Genomic DNA, 19,192 nt, shown 5'->3' on the forward strand with positions numbered 1-19,192 from the left:
ATATTGTAAACCCTCATTTTACTTGAATAAGGACCCAATTTACATCCTTATGATCCGGAGTTACCAATTCCTTATAATGTGGATCCATATCCTTATAAATGAGTATTTACAACATTATGGATTAGGTGAACCCTAATGTTGTAATCCTTGTTCAAAAACTTGTAAATCACTACTCAAATCTTGTAACTTATAAGTTTTATGATCCTTTTACAATGTTATGGTACTCTCATATCCAAACTACTGTAAATCACTATCCAATTATATGCCAATTGCCAAACAGGAAGGGCATAATTGCATGACCCTTATGCAATTGCATTGTTAAAAAAGTGAAAACTTGATAACTTCGTTTACAACATTATGGATTAGGTGAACCCTAATGTTGTAATCCTTGTTCAAAAACTTGTAAATCGCTACCTAAATCTTGTAACTTATAAGTTTTAGGATCCTTTTACAATGTTATGGTACTCTCATATCCAAACTACTGTAAATTACTATCTAATCATATGCCAATTGCCAAACAGAAAAGGAATAATTGCATGACCCTTATGCAATTGCATTTTCAAAAAGTGAAAACTTGATAACTTGTATAACCGGTAACCAATTTTTTAAAAATTTTGAAAATATCATAAAGGACAAATGGGCATGGGTGCACCTGATGCACTATAGAAGGTGCCTAAAATGTCACCCTCAGGTGAAGGGCTAAAAAAAACATCTTTTCACGTTTATTCTCGCAGTGAACCTACTTTAAGGTCCAATAAGAAATTGCCATGTGACATACCAAGCCTCGATGTCCTCTTCCTCTATTCTCCCTACAGCATCCCCTCATTCCCACCATAACCAACAATCATCGACACCCAACCTCCAACATCCTCCGGGCTCAGGCCAACTATGTACACTACTACGTTAGAATAACCATCAATATGTTGACAAATGTCAATAAAAATAATAAAAATATTCATTAAGAGATAGCCAGTTGAAGGAACCAGCGCCTGGCAGTCAAAATAACAACAGGGTGGTCAACCACCGAGGTCTAAACTTTCTTATATTATTATGGTAAATAAACTGTACATCTTTGACGGCACCTAATAAATAGCTGTTATCTATTCTCTCTCTTTTTTGCTCGAAGCTGTCATCTATTCGACACAAGAGAAAGATGGTAAGTTTTGTAAATATACAATTTCATTTGATTGAAAAGTTGACCCAGATCCCACATTGTTGCATGAGACATTTCTTTTCCATTGTACATACAACCACAGAGGCGACTCCCATTCTTCGATTAAATATGAAGAATCCTGGCTGACAGTCGCTACACCACATAGATATTAAAATTTAAACGAGGAGTTTCTTAGAATGCCGTTCTCAGCTCCATGGTGTCCAATTCCGGCACACTAAGTTTCATCCAGAAAAGCAGAACTCGTCTGCAAATTAACTGGACTGGCCTACCAGTTTGATGTGTAAAATCTGGTTGAGCATGCAATGTAGTCCCCAAAATGCATAGCTGCATTTAGCTATAATCTTTTGGCCAAGTCGATTTCAAACAGGTTTAGACCACCATGAAGTGCTTTTTACGATTGGGACACGATGGAAAATTCCCTCTGCTGCTCAGGCAACAAGACAGCCAACCGCAGTTCGTGAAGCTGGCACAATTTTGCCAGATTGTTGTATACTGAGACTCTTGCAACGTTATTACCCAATAGAATGACATGCGCAATGCTGAAAGCTTCAGCTTTCTCAACCGCAAATTGCAACTCTCTCATTGATATTTCGAACCAGTCTTTTCTTGCTGACTTGGTTGCTTTAACTTCAATGAACTCTTTATTGTTTTCCTTGTCCCCTATAACTATGTCATATGGTAGCCCAGTTTCGTGATGCTCATTGACCCACTTCACAACTGATTTGCCGGCTTTCTGAACAAAGTATTTAAAAGCAACAAGCTCACCTAGCCTCCCAGTTAAATTTGCTTGTGTTGAATTGGGTGTACCAAATCTAAGCTGATCTCTCTTGCTAAAATTAGATGAGCCAAAGTCAGATGGGTCAGACACAAGATCAAAACTAACTGGATTACACTCCATATGCATTGGAAAGTCAGCCTCATTGCCAGCCTCACCACAATGTTCTTGCAGATGATTGGAGTCTGGCAAAACAAAAGCCGCAGATGTTGTTGCCAAACAACCTTCAATGGTCCAATTAGTGTCAACTGAAATAGGTGTTAAATCATCTGTTTGCCTACTGATACCTTCAGAATCATCCCACACTTTATTTTGTAAGGCGGTGTTAGGCTGTGAAACTGCCTGTGTCTTAAAACCATTGGCACGCGCATACCCAAACCCTGGTGCAATTTTCCAATCAACAGGAGGCCAGTTCCGTGCTTTACTTTTGGATTTCCAATTGTTTTGCTCATCTACTTCTGGTGAATTGAAACTTGTTTCAAGTGATTTATCACTTTCTATCAATGAATGCACAGAAGAAAGGCACCAAACAGATTCTCCATCAGGAAGCTTTGGCACATTTTGGCTATTTAAGATGAAAAACTCTGTCTGCTCCTCAGTTGAACCTGACTCTGCCATGGTTGTGATCATATGAAGGAAATTTGCCAAGTGTAGTTCAGGATTTCCATTAAAAAACAAACGAGAAAGCTCCATAAATAATGCGTGAGAATCTGACTCTTGTGTTGTATACAAAATGCTACCCTGCATTTATAAGATAAAAGGAATAAGGGTATGAAAGAGAGATAAAATTTGCATGTCTTCATCACACCAAGTACTGTACATAATTGGGGAAAAATCTTCCAGAATCATGAAACTGTTAGAAATTTGATAACAGAATTTGAATAAAAGAGACTCTCCTGGAAAACATATTATTTGCTTTATTCTTTACCAGAGCAAAGTATGGCGATGCATACCACGTAACCAGCATGATATGCTTCAAATGCTAATTCTTAGTATTCTAGCAGAAAGCTAATATACTGTGGTTCCAGCGATCTTCGAAATCAGTTTGAAGTAAAACCATTTTAAAATACACATGATCAGGAATGCACATTCAATGAAGGATGAAGCAACATACCGTCAGAAGACAACTACATTTAACTCGCTTCTTGGATTCATTTCCAGTACTCTTTATAACATTCCGATAGAACAGCTTTTCAACAACTACTACTTGCAGGTGATTCAGGATATCAAATTCAGACTGCTTGAGTTGAGAATATTTATCTGGGTGTACACCATGTAAGTAGCGCTGTGCGTATGGAAGAGCCCAATCCAGCAATGCAGCTTTAAAGCTAGAGTCTTCCATACTGTAATATATTGCCTCACGAGTTACAACCTGCATATAAATGAGCAAGTAAGAGGAATCCAGATGTACAGATTGGTTCACCTTGATGGACAACATATGTATCCTGAATTTTGTAATATAATGCATTGCTCAATGTCATATCTCATAATAATGCATAGAAAATTTAAAGATTACTTGCATTACCCACATGTGTGTGCGTGCGCACATAGAGAGATATCTTACCTCTGAAAGAGCAGGAATCCCTAAAGTGTGCATGAGGATGGACACTTTTGTACATAGCATCTCTTCATCATCCTTGCTCAATTCACCGAAGTACAGAAAATCAATGCAGTCCAAGTGCTTAAACTGCTTGCTTAATTTCTTATTATCACACCAGCACACAAGACCAAAGGAAGGATGTACAGAAACCCACTTATCCTGTACAGTAGGAAGCACCGTACACTCAATCTTTGTAAGCGAATCTTTCAAGTAAACAACATCTTCAGCACTCAATCCTGATTTTAGTCCATCAGTCCACTTCAGGAAAACTTGAAAAACCTGAGACAAGGAACACCGAACAATTAGGTCAGCGAGCAGCTTGTACTAATTGTAATATTAATCTAAACTTGACTACTTACTGCATTAGCTGCTTGTGAAGGCAAAGCAACATTTGACAAATGCAGCAATATCTGAAGGTAGCTCCGGAGAGGAGGGGTCTCATGTACTCCACAGCCGTCAACAAAGAAGTCATGAAGGCCTGGGTAGAAATTGCAAAGCGTCTTATTCAAGGGGCCATGAGTAACACCTGCTGAGCTGCACTGACGATGAATCTCCCTGATTTGGTCTACAAAGGAAGTGGAGTCATGCCAATACACTTCTTCAGGGGACAACAATGTACCAGATACCACATCCTCATGCCTGAAGCTAGATGTGTGTGGAACAAAGATAGAAGGTCCTGAATGGAAAGCCTCTGCAATTTTCTCCTTTGAAGCAGCCATTTCATTCCAGATTAATGTGTAAAATTTGAACATTTGTGCTAGGCTGCAAGAAAAAAAAAAAAAAAGACTAGCATTTAAAATGTGTGGCATCATGCAAAATTAAACAAATAGAAGAATAAATGTGCATAAACATTTCATATGGTGTAACAGATAATGCAAACCCAAGGTATCAGAAGATATACTTCTAATAATAATAAAAATTCTGTGAACGATGGAAAATAATAATAGTTTTGGTTGCAGGTGACCTTTTTCAATCTCAAAAAGTTACAAGTGAATCTGGACAGAATGATTTGAAAGGAAGTAGGATAATTTTCAATCATTTAAGATTAAAATGTATAGGATAAAAGGCACTTTCGAGAGGAAACCTTATGAAAAGCATCTTAGTAAAGACATCATAAAACAAGTGGCAGTATTAATGCAACCTTGGTTAAGATAGAAAAAATTGACCAAGAGATCACGCAGAACATCTGAAATATTAGCCATCGACATTTCTTCATAAAGAATTTGATCTAACATTGACCAAGTAACCTTTGCTTATTTGAGTCTAAGAAAAGATAACAATGCACCTTGAGCACCAAATATGCAGATAGCACTTTTGGGAATTTTATGGGAAATAAATTTTATTTTTTTATTTTGGGTAAAAGAGAGAAGTATATGAAGATGCTTGGACAGTGACGACCATAAAGATGCTAAGACCCTAATTACTTCTCATAGATAATCACGTCCTCCACGTTATCATCAATGGTTCTGTTATTTCCTTCTATCCAAACAAACCCAAGTGAAACCCAGACTACATACAGATTGCAAAAGATCCTTGATAGTATCTGTAACACCCAAATAATCCTTAACCAGCAAAAGAAATGCATGGCCCGAACCTACACCACTTCAACCAAGTGAACAACCTGGCACAAATTTGTGGCATCAAAGAATAAGGAACAAAGGAATTTGATAAGCACTCTCGCCGTCACCATGACCAATAGTTCTTAGTAATCTTTGAAAGGGTACTTATTTTACATTAAGGCTTATATTTTTCCCCTGATGAGAACATTGCTTAAAAGTACCTTCCAATCACGTGGATCTAATGCCCGAAAAGGCAAACGGTATTATAGAACCACTGCTTTTGGTTCAACAACTTTATTTCTTGTCTATTAGTATTCATAATATTGGTGGACCACAATAATTAGCAAAAGATATCCAATGTACAAACAGAAACTAATGATATCACTCCCAAATAAATGAGGTCAAACATTATGAGGGAAAAATCATAATCATAATCATACACATACCTGGCACTGAATGGGTTCTCACGTCTCCATAGCTTCAAGACCTCCAGAACATCATCAAGGGAAACTGTTGTCTTAAACCCAATATCAAGTACAAACTTCTCACTTCTAACCTGCTTCAAAAAATAAAAATTTGTAGCACAACAGATTAAGCAGAAGCTTTAAAGAAGATTTAAGATTTTAAACAGCTGAAATTGTAATTACCATATCTAAAAGTATATTTGTCTCATATAACTTAGAAACAATCAAACAGTAGGCCTTTTAAAGGCAAGAGCTGCAAAATAATTTTGAGGTGCAGCACTCATTTCATGATGGAGAAATGATAGGGATTGCTACAAAGGAGCGGAATTTAGACCTGACATTTTTTTTTTTGGGTGACATTCTAGACCTGACTGACCTGACTTTAAAGTCAACAAAGTGCACGCAGAAAAGTTAAGAGAGAAAAAGAAAGATGCAAGAATAGGAAGAAGAAAGAGGAAGAACAGTCAGAAATCAAACTATCACACAATATCACAAAACTTCTACTAGTGAAAGACAGCCTTTTGCTAGTACAATCCAATATGAGCCATACTCTCAATATTAACCATAAGATGACAGACATTAGAACACACGAAGAACCAAATAACCACCATGGACTCCAAACCCTGGCCATAGCAACTGCTTCCCATGGATGGTGCCATAACCTAAAATTTGGAATAAATAAGCTATGGGTGCATATGCTTCTTGTGTTCTATGAGACTTGGAGTTTGTTCAACACATTAGCATCAAATATGCCATAATTGTTTGGTGGTAAAATACCAAACAATTGTGCTTCACTTGGCACTTGGCTTTGATGACGAAGATGGTGGTGTTGTGTTAGTCTGTTTTGAGGTTAAAGATCTTATATAAGCTCTGTGCAAAGGTGACGGTGAGTGTCCTTATCAAATTCCTTTTTTCCTTATTCTTTGATATTACAAATTTGCATCAGGTTGTTCACTTGGTCGGAGTGGCGTGGGTCGGGCAATGAATTTCTTTTGTTGGTTAAGGATTATCTAGGCGTTGTGGATACTATGAAGGATCTTTTGTGATCTCAAAAACGATGAATTTCTTTGCACATAACTTTTAGGGATGAATACAGAACCTTAGATCTATTATGAAAGGGAGGGGAAAAAACAAAATAGCCTTACTGACCGCATTTGGTTCAAATTCACATATGCATTCTATTAGAGAAAGTCTCAATCTGATAAATCTGTTGGGAAATATTGGCTAAATAATAAATTCAGTAATAAAAGAAAAAAGGGAAGCTAATCTTATATGTAGTAATATCAAACTAACCTTTGGGATAGCAAATGGAGCAGATGCCCCCAGAATCGAGCGCACTGCATCACAATCATGATATAAATCTTTAGGATAGTGCAGTACATCATCCATCGTTGATACCACCCATTCCACATCACAGATGCTACTTATAAATGAAGATTTGAAGGGCCTTCTGTCTGTTTCAGATTTAGAAGCACAATAACATGTAGTTTTTTCACCATAGCAATCATCCCATAAAGTATCAAGAATCTCTAAGAGATATTCACAACCTTTTTTGTTTCCATCTCTGGCCAATAGAGATAATAAGTTGACCAATTCAGGGGACTCCCAATCTGTGACATTTGATCGAAGGGAAATTAAGTCCTTATCCCAAATCACATTCTTAACTAGTACATCAGAAATATCAGCAATTGCCTTCTCAACTTGCACTACTTTGACAAAATCCATTATCCCAATTTGCTGGAAAAATTCCCTCCACTTCTTCAGTTCACATGGGAGTGGTTTTGTGACCGGATGTCCCAAATAGGAGATGTCAACCTCATGCCACTTTATATCCACCATATTAATCAACTTCTTTATGTCCACAGGATTTCCAAATTCTTTACTGAAATGAATTGATACCTCAGAAGGCCGCTTAAAGCCATAATTTGTTGATATGTAAGCTTTATCTCGTATTTCTGAGATTATGTATTCCCTTTCAACATTGCAATCAGAGCAGCTCGACTGTATATGGAACATTACAAAGCAGAGATATTCAATCACCAAATTCTTATCCCAATCTGTAATTCTGTCATCAGATATAGCTGGCAAGATGTGTACCTTGACAATTTCGTGTGCAGACAACCTCTGGACACCAATTCTACAGAGCATACATGTGAGTTTGTCAACTGTCACATCCATGGATGACATATCTGCAGACACTGTAGAAATGAGGGCAGGACTTACGATCCGAAGTTTCGCATATAAATTTGGGAAAGACTCAAGTCCATCCTGAGCCTCAAGGCCATTGCTTAAGGCATCAAAATGTAACCAAATTGGGCCTTCGTCTACTGCACCATATGTACCATCTGAAAGAGGAATGAAAGGAATTTTTCGAAGGTTTTCTATAAGCTCCATTTGTATTCTCGGATCAAAAGAAGCTTCCACAGAAGAATTGAATGACATGGCATAAAGTTCACTTAGCCAAGAGGCCAGCCAACCCAACCCCATTGATTTGAGACCATTTTGTGTATGACATAAAGATACCATAACTTGAAGCAGAACTTTGGGTCCATACTCCACAATACCAATTGCATTTGAAAGTGGATCTGGCAGAACTATATTTCTATCCAAGAATCCAAGGTCAAGATGCTCCCGTAGTAAACTGTCAGGAAGAAGCGAATGAGCATGTTCATTCCAACCTCTTAGGACCTTGCAAGGAGGAACCCATTCATTATTTCCTCCTTCCAGAAGTAAGCAATTTGTCATACGTAATCTAGAAACAATCAACCGTGGAAGAGAAGAAAAGAAACCATGCACTTCACCTACAAGGGGAACAAAGGACATATAAGCTGTCACAGCTCTCCCGGGATTCTCTTTAAAGCACGGAAGAGCACAAAAAGATCTCTCCGCATTGACAAATAAACCAGGAAATTCTGACAACAGCCACTGGTTCCAGGGACTATCTCCATCCACTTCCTCTCTAGATGAAGGAAGGACAAAATCACCCTGAAGAATAAATTTCAGTCCATATGTTCTAAGAGGAAGAAATGCAAAAACAGGCTGCTGGACAAGATCTGGATCATAATCACCGTTATCTGATTCCTTCAATGTAAATGCTATTGAAATTTCTGTTGTTTGTACATCACTACGAATAAAATCTGCTTGCAATTTCTGAGATACTACAAACCATGTCATTTTCTCTTTCCCATGTGAAACTTTAACAATACCATCTCCCAAAATTTCTTTTCTCATGACAGTAAGTGAATCATCAAGCAAGTTTCTAAACTTGATACACTGGAGGCGGTGCAGAAAGAGTAATAAAGATGGATGAAGATCTGAAAACATATTTATAATGCTTTTCATGACAGTTCCATCTGATATTTTTGATCTGAAAGGAAGAACAACGCAAGTGTTCCAGCAGTTATTATCTGATTGATCATGGTCACTAGAAGTAAGCCTACTAAACAAGTCCACATTGCAGGGAGGTACAACTGTTGGCAAAACAAAACCAATCTGACCCTCACTTATATCAAACTTGATGTGAAACCCATTAGAATGAATTTCTGGAGCATCTGTGACCTGCAGAACAATGTGCACATATTAATGAAAGCATGTTATCAATGCAGGGAATGAATCCTTGAACAGCAAAATAAAGATGAGAGGTTTCATTCCAAGCTACAACAAACAATTCATAGCAGCAAGGAAACCTTTAAACCAAAGACCCGTGTAACAAGACCTGATTTCGAATGATAGTATGACTGTACAAGGTAATTCACTTAATGCAGCAAACAATCAAGAAAGAATAAATACGGTTTGACATGATGGAGGGAGAAGAGGAGACAGAGAGAGTGAAAGTGATAACTGCAGTGTTTTCGCGACCTACCCGAAAAACTGATTTGAAACCAATGCCCTTCTGCCCTATATATCCAGCATTAGATCCTTTCTTGGTTGAACTTCCAACATCACAAAGTGCTCTAATGTTCCGGGAAGAGAAGCCTCGCTCATTATTTAAAACAATAATACCTGACTCTTGAAGAATGAATGTTAGAGTTGGTTCTACATTTGTTGGGTAGGTATTATCATCAGCATTTTGAACCTGGGGCAATAAAGAAGAATAAATATACACAAAGATTGGATGTATAAAATTGAAATAAAACATCACGTACTTATCAAAGGCTTGTTTTCAACTTCAAACTCAATTATAGTATCAAACATATAAAGATCATCCAAATTGAAATTATAATAATTGGCAATATATTGTTGGAAGGACAAATACAATAACTTTAGTGTACAGCTTCTCTTGTGAAATAAAATTTTCATCTTTTCGTTAAAATATATATATATATATATATATATGAGAGTATATCCCACATTGAGCTCTAAGCCTTGCATTTATTTGTAAGAGGTCCTAGGTTCAAAACATCCAATCCTCATTCCCCACTTATTTCTTAGTTTGTTGGGTGTAGTGTGGGGCTACACCTATATATGGTTCTCTCTCTATCAACATGCGAATTGGGGAATATTTCAGGGACTATTGGTACAATTTAGCAACAAGGAAAATAAAAGGCCTTGAGGAGATGACTGCACTAAGCACAATGAAAGACACAAAAGAGAGCACCCTTACCAGCTCAAGAAGAAAATGCGAATCCTGTGAATACAATTCCTGTGAAAGACAATGAAGAGCTCTCCCTAAGCGAGCATGCTGCTTCTTTAACATGATACTTTCAACACTTGATAGGCCTGAATCAAGACCAAATTCATCTCTCCTGATTGACTCAATTACCTGGGCTGCATCTTCATGTTCATTAAGCTCAGTAGGATGTTGCGTGTAACCACTGCCAATACTAGCATCAGAGGCTTCTGCCCCACCAACCTTCAAACAAATATCAGTACATCCGCCTTTCTGCTCATCAGCCCTAACGGAAAACTTATCTGACACATCTTGCATATTCTTTGAGCTTGACCCTGTTTCATACCTAATAGCATTGAAACATGAAGCCCCTGATATGAACAATCCAGTAGCATCACTGGAACAAAATGCATAGTAATCATTAATCCACTCCACTACACCAAGAGACAACCCAACTTCATGAAGCATGAGACGTTGCTCTGACTGGCTGCATTCATTCAGAACAGCTGAAGCAGCATGTTTAACAACAGACTGCATCCCAGAAAGCAATACATCAGCGGCAAAATAACGAAATTCTGCAGGTAGATACCCAAGACATTCAAGGAAAAATCTTGATATAACAGTTGTTGCAATATTCATCTTGCTCAAGTCCTTGTGTAATTTACTACAGAATTTACCAGTAGCAACTTCACCAACCATTTTTTGTCCAGATAGTGCTTTTCCATAATTAATGGAATTCTTATTGTCTTGTAGTTCTATATCGTCTAGATAATTCTTCTGAATTACTTCAAATGCATGTTTTATATGAATTTTCAAAAGCGACACAGGGACATGTTTTTCTCCCCCAACTAGTGAAAACAGAGATAACATTTTCACTGCTGTTTGAAAAGAGGATCCTTGAAGTGCAGATTCCAAGAATGAATCCACGGTAGCTGAATGATCTAACCGAATCACTTTTCCACCTTTTGTCACCAAACACAACAGTTCATCTGTGTTGACTTCATTCAATAGCCATGGTACAAGAGGGCCAAGAGAGGGAGCAAACAATAGGTCCCAATGCGACCATAAATTTAAATCTGACATCACTGGTGCTGTAAGTAAAACTTCAATTGCATCCTTGGATGTAACAGATTCATGGGACTTTGCTTTCTGGCCACTGTCAGTATTGACCGAAGTTCTTTTCCACAGGACATTCTCAATGTGTAATGATGACTCTATAGCATAACTAGTTCCACACAGTGCCATTGAAAATAGAACACATTTCGAACTCGCAGCATTTTTATGTTTTCCCACTATGCTTAAGAAATCTTCCACTGAACCATTTTCGATAGTTTTGAAACAAACCAAAGGGAACTGCTTCCTAAGCAGCAACAATATATTTTGTTTGGTAACTTTTTCATCCTCCCATAAGCTATTTAAAGCTTGAGATACTAAAACAACCAAATGGTGCTGGAGCATGCAAACCTCGAAAGGACACTTTCCACTCAAGTCACCAGTCAGGAACTTGCACAGCTCATGTGGCAGTAGACAAGCATATTTTTCTAAGAACATCAAAAACTCCCCATAACCAAGGGATTTAAATTCCTTTACACAAAATTCTTTCACCAACCAAACCTCGCAATTGCAAAGCTTCCTCAAGAAGATAAAAATCTTCTCCAGAAGTGATTGACCATTGTTATGTTTTCCTTGATCGCTCTCGAAATACATGGTAACTTTCCTGATTATGTCCTCAACAGAAACACCTGTGAAATTTAATTACAAAGCACCATAAGGCATATAAGTTTCATTAGAGCAAATAAAAAAAATAAAAAAAGAGGGACTGGAACCCACATGATTTTTTATTCTGTAGATATTGGTAAACGCATCAGAAGTCGGGCATTAAAATAATTCTAATAACCAAATGTTAGCAAATGCCGGGTATTTCAGGAATCAAAATTATTCCTATACTCGATCCAGGTAAGTAAACATGCCATAATTCTGTTTAAAGAAAAAAAAATACAAAAGCAACATTACTTACTCTGAATGTGCTCAACAATACGTTCATTGATGACTGGTGGATCCTTAATTCTTGGCTCATCTTTAGTACTTGGTTCAACATCTATGTTCACATATTCGGGACAGTTATCAGTAATACTGTCAGTTAATTCATATTGACCAATGGTTTGGAATGTGTCATACATGCTATCCCACATTCCACATTTGATAGATGAGACCTGCAACAATGGAAGTAACAACTTCAGTACAAGTGATCAGGTATTATTGCATCACATTAAAGGATTGCCCTGGTTCAATGAAATATTAAACTTAGCAATATTGTGGAGAATTCAAACAAACGGAAGACAAGTTGAGTACCTGGGTTAAGTAATTTTGTTGAAAATTGTCAAAGAGACATACGTTTACAGACAAGCAGTACATATTATATTGATAAAAACAACATAAAAATGATTTCAACACGATATACATGGGCTATAATATGACATCTATAAGCATAACATCATTTTTTTTTTTAAAACCATTATTAACTACATTATGTTCTTTTCTTGTATCCTTTCTATAGTCTCAGGTAGCACCTTTTCTTTTAAGTATAAAGGCTTAGCTGAAACTTACCTTAAAGGATTTAAGGTAATTAAATGTATTCAATCCATGATAGGAAAACCAAAACTGAAAGCATAAGCATATATTAAGATTGACTTTTGCTTTTTGTATGCATAAATACACACACACATTTATACTATAAGAAACACACTTTTTATCAAGAACAAACAAAAGGAACTACAACAAGCAAGGATGAGCAGTCCATTCGACAACAAAGACAATAGCCAAACAACATTACCCAGTCAGTGCATCTATAATGAGAGTTAAAACACCAAAACACACAAATATAACATAAACATATATGCATCTGCATACTTTAATTTCTTCAGGAATGGAATGATAAACAAATTCTGCACAAAAATAAAATACTACATGTAAAACAAAAAAAATGATAATTAAACAGACCACAATAACTTACAGCAACATTTAGTAATCCAATTAATGGATACAATGAAAACATTGACTTGATTTTCTTTCTCTTCTGAGCTTTAGTATTATTAAACTGCAGCATCCTATCAAGTACCTACAAGAATCAGAAGATATTTTCTGAAACCCGATACTTTTAGAATAAATAAAGAGAAAACAACATCAGCAAAATTGTTAAAACATTAATCAAATTGTTGAGAATATAAAATCCCAGATCGACTATTCTAAGCCTTGCATTTCAATATATAAAATTATGAACCTCTTCAGCCATTATCACCATAGTACCAGAACGACCTCATGTCAGTCCCATCTTGGCTACAACTTCATATCATACTGAATAATTTATAGCACTCATACTAAGGCTTAGTTAAAACCACAAAGGAAGAAATAATGAAGAAAATTTAGCAAGGTAACACATAATCTAAATGAAAGACTTATTCTATATGTATTTCTTAATCTTGTCAACACCCATTGGACATGAGAAACATCAGCAAGTACCTCCAATTCTTTCCCCAAAAAGGTTTCCATTATATCACTAACCTTCCCCATAATACAATTCGCTATAAATATCAATCATAAAAAATATCAGGACTTCAGGTCAGAAAATGAGGTGCATTCCAAATCACAATATTTCTTCAAATATTTGAAACTTAGAGAATTTGGTAAAATCATTATACATTAAAATCAATAGAAATTCATTAAATATTCTGAAGAACAATGCAAATATGTAGCAAACTAAAATTCATTACATAAATAGATACCAACTATTGACAGGTGTTTCATCCATATAATCAGTTGTTTACATAGCATAAGAAGAGCATGAACATACCTCATCCACAGTGTACTCCAGACATGCCTCCTTCCAGGTTGTAATGAACATCCTCAAATCATTATTGTCAATTGAAAGATCATTTTCAGGCAAATTGCTAACCTCATTGGTTTCCCTGCCATTTTCCATTGGAAGGGCATCTTGTACCTTATCTCTCTTACGCAGTTTGTGGGGCATGGAGATTGCACTGTTTATGTTTTCAGATTTTCTTTTCTTTTTAACTGACCCACTACTATCATTGTGCTTTTGGCTGCCACTAGCTGGAGAAAGCTGGCTCAACCCAAGCCTTCTCCTCTCTTCTATTACAGACGGGTAAGGACAACTACTCACTCGGTCAGAACTTTTAACAGACTGTGATGAGAAGTTAACCTGACTGCCTGTTACATGGTCATTATTTTCATCATTCTCTTCAGATAAATAATCATCCCTACCTTCATCCTCTGAGCTTGAAGGATCAAATCTAATGTGCTTGCCACAAAAATCCTTATGTATGGGGGAAAACGATTCAACGCGCTGAGAAATAGTGCTGAAACGTTTGTCTAACTCCTTTTTCTCTGCAGATAAAAGTGGAAACTTCCTATCCTTTTTATCTGAATTTGGCTGAAATGCCTTCTCCAATTTCTTTAGAGTGGAAATTTCTAGATTCCTGGCTTTCCGGATGGCAGAAATATGCATCCTGTTATCATAAAGTTTGCTCCAATCAATGTCATTAAAATTTACATTATATAACTGAAAAAGGACAAATGAGATGACTTGAACACATGATTTGACACTGGATTGACCCCTTAGAAAACTTAAGTCATGACTGAAAAATTTCCTTGGTGATAAATTAACATTGATACACCCACACACACAGAGGTGAAATCAAGCCACACCATACCACCTAGCTCATAAAGGTTCAGAATGAAGCAGAACACGATCAGTATATAATGTTTGAGATTGGGTTGTTTAAATGTATATCATGTTGGACTGAACTTAATTGAAAACTTAAGAGGAGGGGTGGACATTCATCAAGAACGATGTGAACAGGGAGCATTTAAAATTAGGACCGAGAAATAATCAACAAGACCCAAAACTGTGCACGTAATAGCTTCTGCATCATCAAATGTTTTTCAAAGAAGCAAGTACATCAGCAAAAGCATGCATTAAAGATCCCTGTAACTCAACATGAGCACAAGCATGATCCTTGTAACTCAACATCCATAATAGATGAAATTTTGACTTCCACATGCTCTTTATGGACATTAGAATGACTTTTACTGCATGAAAAACTTTATAAATAAGTAAATATGACATCAAATTTATGCACACCAAGTACTATAAAAAGAGGTCTCCTTTGCCAATATAGTTCTAAGTTCAGTATTGAGCTATCTACAAAATAGTTTTTTTTTTAAACCAAAAAGTAGAAGCAAAAATGTGACATACCACATGCTGTGAATTCGTATTCCAAGTGCCTCCTTGCTTGCAACTGATCGCTTCTTAACAATGAAATCTAAATATTCTTCAACCCTAATATCTTTATTTTCACAAGTATCCATGAACTCAGAAAGTAGAGATATCATCTCCCCACTAGTTATCTTAAATACTTCAGTTGTATCAGACTTCACTGAGAAATAATGCATAACAAGTGGATGCCGCAACAAAGGGCCCAATCCCAGCTCTTCAAACTGCTCAATTCCCTCATTCTTGCAGATTGCTACTTCCAAATCATACAATGAAGTAATTCTTCGAGCCCCAACAAAACAATGGATAAATGCATTTATCTAAATTCCAATAGAAAATAAGTAAATATAAATAAAGAAACACAAACCTCATAAGATAAAATACATAAAATTTCAACATTGTATCTCATGCTTCATTTGGTTGAAAAAAGAAGAGAAAATAAATAGTTGCATGTTCCTTGTGCTTGCTTCTGTTACTTTATAAAATGGAATCTTATACTGAAATGACTGAGACAACAGCTGATAAGTATAGTGACCCTAGAGCCTAGGCAACAAATGATAGGTGATACATAACCTCCTGGATTTGCACAATCATTACAAAAGGGTCAAGCCCTTAGTAGCTCTCGCCCAAATCAGAAATATAACTTCTTAAAACCCCCCACCCCAGCGGGGGCAGTTACTTCATGCCATGCTTGCGCTTGCTTATACATATCTATGCATGTAAGCATAGAGCTGAAGACGGGGACCATTTGTGTATAATATGCAGTGTTAATGATGCCATAAGATCAGCTCGCATCTCTTATAATCATCATCAATTCCATTTTCATATATATAAATAATAATAAAAACGTTCGTTAAACAATCAAGTACGTTTTTCCCAAAACGAAGTGTTTTCAATAAATTCCTAACAGGCAAACCAAGTGTATTTTATTATAAATGAAGGTTCTCTTCTTATATCAATTACAATTCTTTTCCCACATTTTCTTAGCAACCAAACAAAGCATTAACGAAACTTGATTTTTAAAAGCAAAAAGAAGAGAGTAAAAAAGGGCAGAGAGCATGAGGTGCCATTACCTTCCCTTCAGTGAGCATGAGGCGGTGCAAAGTCGGCACTTGCTGCATTTGAAACCCCAGAGAGCTCCAGCAATCAACCTTGAGCATCAGAAGCGCAGACTGCGAGACCTTCCACGCCGAGACGTTCTCTCCAGCAGCGGCATGTTCGTCGCGAGCCTTCCCCACGGCGCGGTCGATTCTCTCGAGCATATCTCTCGAGTTCGGAGGCCGAAACCCTGCCGGGTTTGAAAACTGCTGTGGAGGAGGATTAAATCCAGGGTTTTGGACAGGGAACTTAGGGCTTTGGATTGGGAAATTATTAGGAGGGAAGTTTTGGTAGGGGTTGTGGGCATTGTGGGGTATAAAGGGGGTGTTTGAAGGATAAATATACGACGAATTGATGGGGTTTTGGAGATAGAAATTAGTGCCTTGAGGTTGCGGCGGCTGACCCCATGCGCCGCCGGAGGAGCTAGAAGGGCGTCCGTACATGGTGAGGAAGAAACAGAGTGAGAGAAGGAAAAAGCCGGGTGTACTGAGTTTTGTCTATTGTTGGAGGGAGTTGCAGGGTTTGCACCCAGAAGCATCTACGTCCCCAGGAGCTTTGTTTCAATGGATGTTTTATGTTTTTTCTGTAATTAGGTTAAAGCTCTGTTCCTTCAGTGTATGCTTACTTGGCTTCCTCGGTTCTTTTTGAAAAAAAGGTCATTATATAACGCCAATGTATCTTAGGGCTACAACTCGTCGGTTAACGTATGCGGGCTCCCAAAAACAAAATAATTATCTTAAAAATTCATTATTTTTATTATAAGAATATAAAACATTAAACGTCACTTTTGATCCATGTAGTTTGACATTTCAACTACTTTAAATTCTATAGTTTTAATTTCATCAATTTTTAGTTTTTAGTTTTGTATTTGTAGCAATTCAAGGACAAGTTAGTATTTCCGTCAATTTCTTTAACATAGCAAAGGGTAATTTCATCAACCCAAAACCTTTAAGCATAAAAGCTATTCTAAAACTCTCATCATTTTATATTAGGACTTGAAATTGGCCATTTAGGTTTAGGATTTTTCAAAAATTGGGATTAGCGGTTGAATTTTGAGCCCTAATATAAAATGGAGAGAGTTTCAAATCAGCTTTTATGTTCAAGGGTTTTGATTTGACAAAATTTCTCATTGCACTGTTAAAGAAATTAACAAGAACACTAACTTGTTCTTGAATTGCTACAAATAGGAAACTAAAATGGCAAAATTGTGGAATTAGAGCTATAGGGTCAAAAGTGATTGAAGTGTCAAACTACAGGGACCAAAAGTGACTTTTGGCAAATATAAAAATTCATTATGTGGTACATGACAAAAAAGACCATAGATCATTTTATATACAAATAATCGCACACCTTATCTTCCCACCCACCATGTAAATTTGAAAAAATAAAATCCTATCTTTCCACCCATCATTATTCCTAAAATACCATTTAATTATTAATTCAAGAAAATTCTCTTTGCTAATCCATTAGGGATCCAGATCATTTGCTTTGGTTTTTCTCATAATTAAAACATACAAATATATTTTCCTTAAAACGTAAATTAATTCCCTCTCTCATTCATTATTTGGCGTCTCTTTGTTTAATTAATGAGTTTTTTTTCCTTTTTAATTTTTATGAAATTGAGTTTTTATTAGGGTTGAGGTTTTTTCCTTAAGTCCTTAAAAGTCATTTTGCAAAGGGGTAAATTTGTATATAAAATTTTGAAGATAAGGTAGATGGGAAAATAAGACAGGTGGGTGTAAATAACAGCACTCAAACCAAAATATAAATACAAATTAAAATTTAAAATTATGAAGTAAGTAAAAATAAATTTTTCTTTTTAAGTGTAGAGGGGGATTTGTAGCGAGATATGGTGGATTAGGGAAAACACATTCCTTCCATATTTGCCTCTTAGAGCATCTGCAATGGTTACACAACAATTCATTTTAGTTCAGTTTAATAATTCAATTTATTGAATTTTTTAGCAGCTATTGAACTAGACTATAGTTTCATTTGCAGTGATGTAGTTCAATAGCTTATAAATTAAAAATTATATTTTTCAAATGATTGAATAAAATAAAATGAATAAATTTAATTACAATAAGAATTATACAATTAAAATGGTTTCAAAGAGATCTTTAAAAACAGACCAATTTTGAATATATATAATTAATAACAAAGTTTTCTATTGAAATATAAAATTTCAACATAAACAATTTTTTTTTGTGGGTGTAGGAACTTTGTGGGAGAGTTGTTTTCTACATATGTATTTATAGGTAAATAACTAGCCGTTTGAAAAGGGAACTAGCCATTTGTGTTTTTGAAAAGTGAAATAAATAGCAATGGCTAGTACATATAATTCTGTCCTTTCTCAAAATGAAAAATTAGCTATCCTTTTTTTTTTAAGTGAAACAAATCAGTAATGGCTAGTATATATTATCTATATATATATTTTTTTTAATAGTGAAATAAATCAGAAATGGCTAGTTGCTTTGAAAAAAAAAAAAAAAAGTAACGTCTAGTTTACACTAATTAAATGTAATGGAAAATTTTAAAAGTAAACAGTAATGTTGTCCATGTGTCAATAAGAGAGAGATTGAATTACAAGGTGTGGTGCGGTTAGCAAACTGCCACCTTCAGC

At 36.1% G+C, this 19,192-nt stretch overlaps 1 protein-coding gene across 5 annotated transcripts; it reads right to left on the reverse strand.

Moving 5' to 3' along the window:
* Window positions 1–937: 937 nt before the first annotated feature.
* Window positions 938–17,194, reverse strand: LOC117629974 (protein NO VEIN-like). Of its 5 annotated transcripts, none has more exons than XM_034362687.1 (13): window positions 16,548–17,194; window positions 15,457–15,794; window positions 14,362–14,707; window positions 13,195–13,299; window positions 12,199–12,394; window positions 10,176–11,923; window positions 9,435–9,647; window positions 6,866–9,130; window positions 5,555–5,667; window positions 3,909–4,311; window positions 3,514–3,828; window positions 3,064–3,321; window positions 938–2,690 (listed from the first exon to the last, which is right to left on the reverse strand). In XM_034362687.1, exons 1-13 carry the CDS (start codon window positions 17,013–17,015, stop codon window positions 1,566–1,568), a joined length of 7,893 nt encoding a protein of 2,630 aa, XP_034218578.1. In that variant the 5' UTR covers window positions 17,016–17,194; the 3' UTR covers window positions 938–1,565. The 5 variants fall into 5 exon arrangements, with proteins under 5 accessions (XP_034218578.1, XP_034218562.1, XP_034218556.1 ...); XM_034362671.1 differs by having other exon boundaries at window positions 5,555–5,664; window positions 14,032–14,707; XM_034362665.1 differs by having other exon boundaries at window positions 14,032–14,707.
* Window positions 17,195–19,192: the final 1,998 nt, after the last annotated feature.

Source organism: Prunus dulcis, chromosome 1, assembly GCF_902201215.1.
Source record: "Prunus dulcis chromosome 1, ALMONDv2, whole genome shotgun sequence".
Lineage (NCBI taxonomy): Eukaryota > Viridiplantae > Streptophyta > Magnoliopsida > Rosales > Rosaceae > Prunus > Prunus dulcis.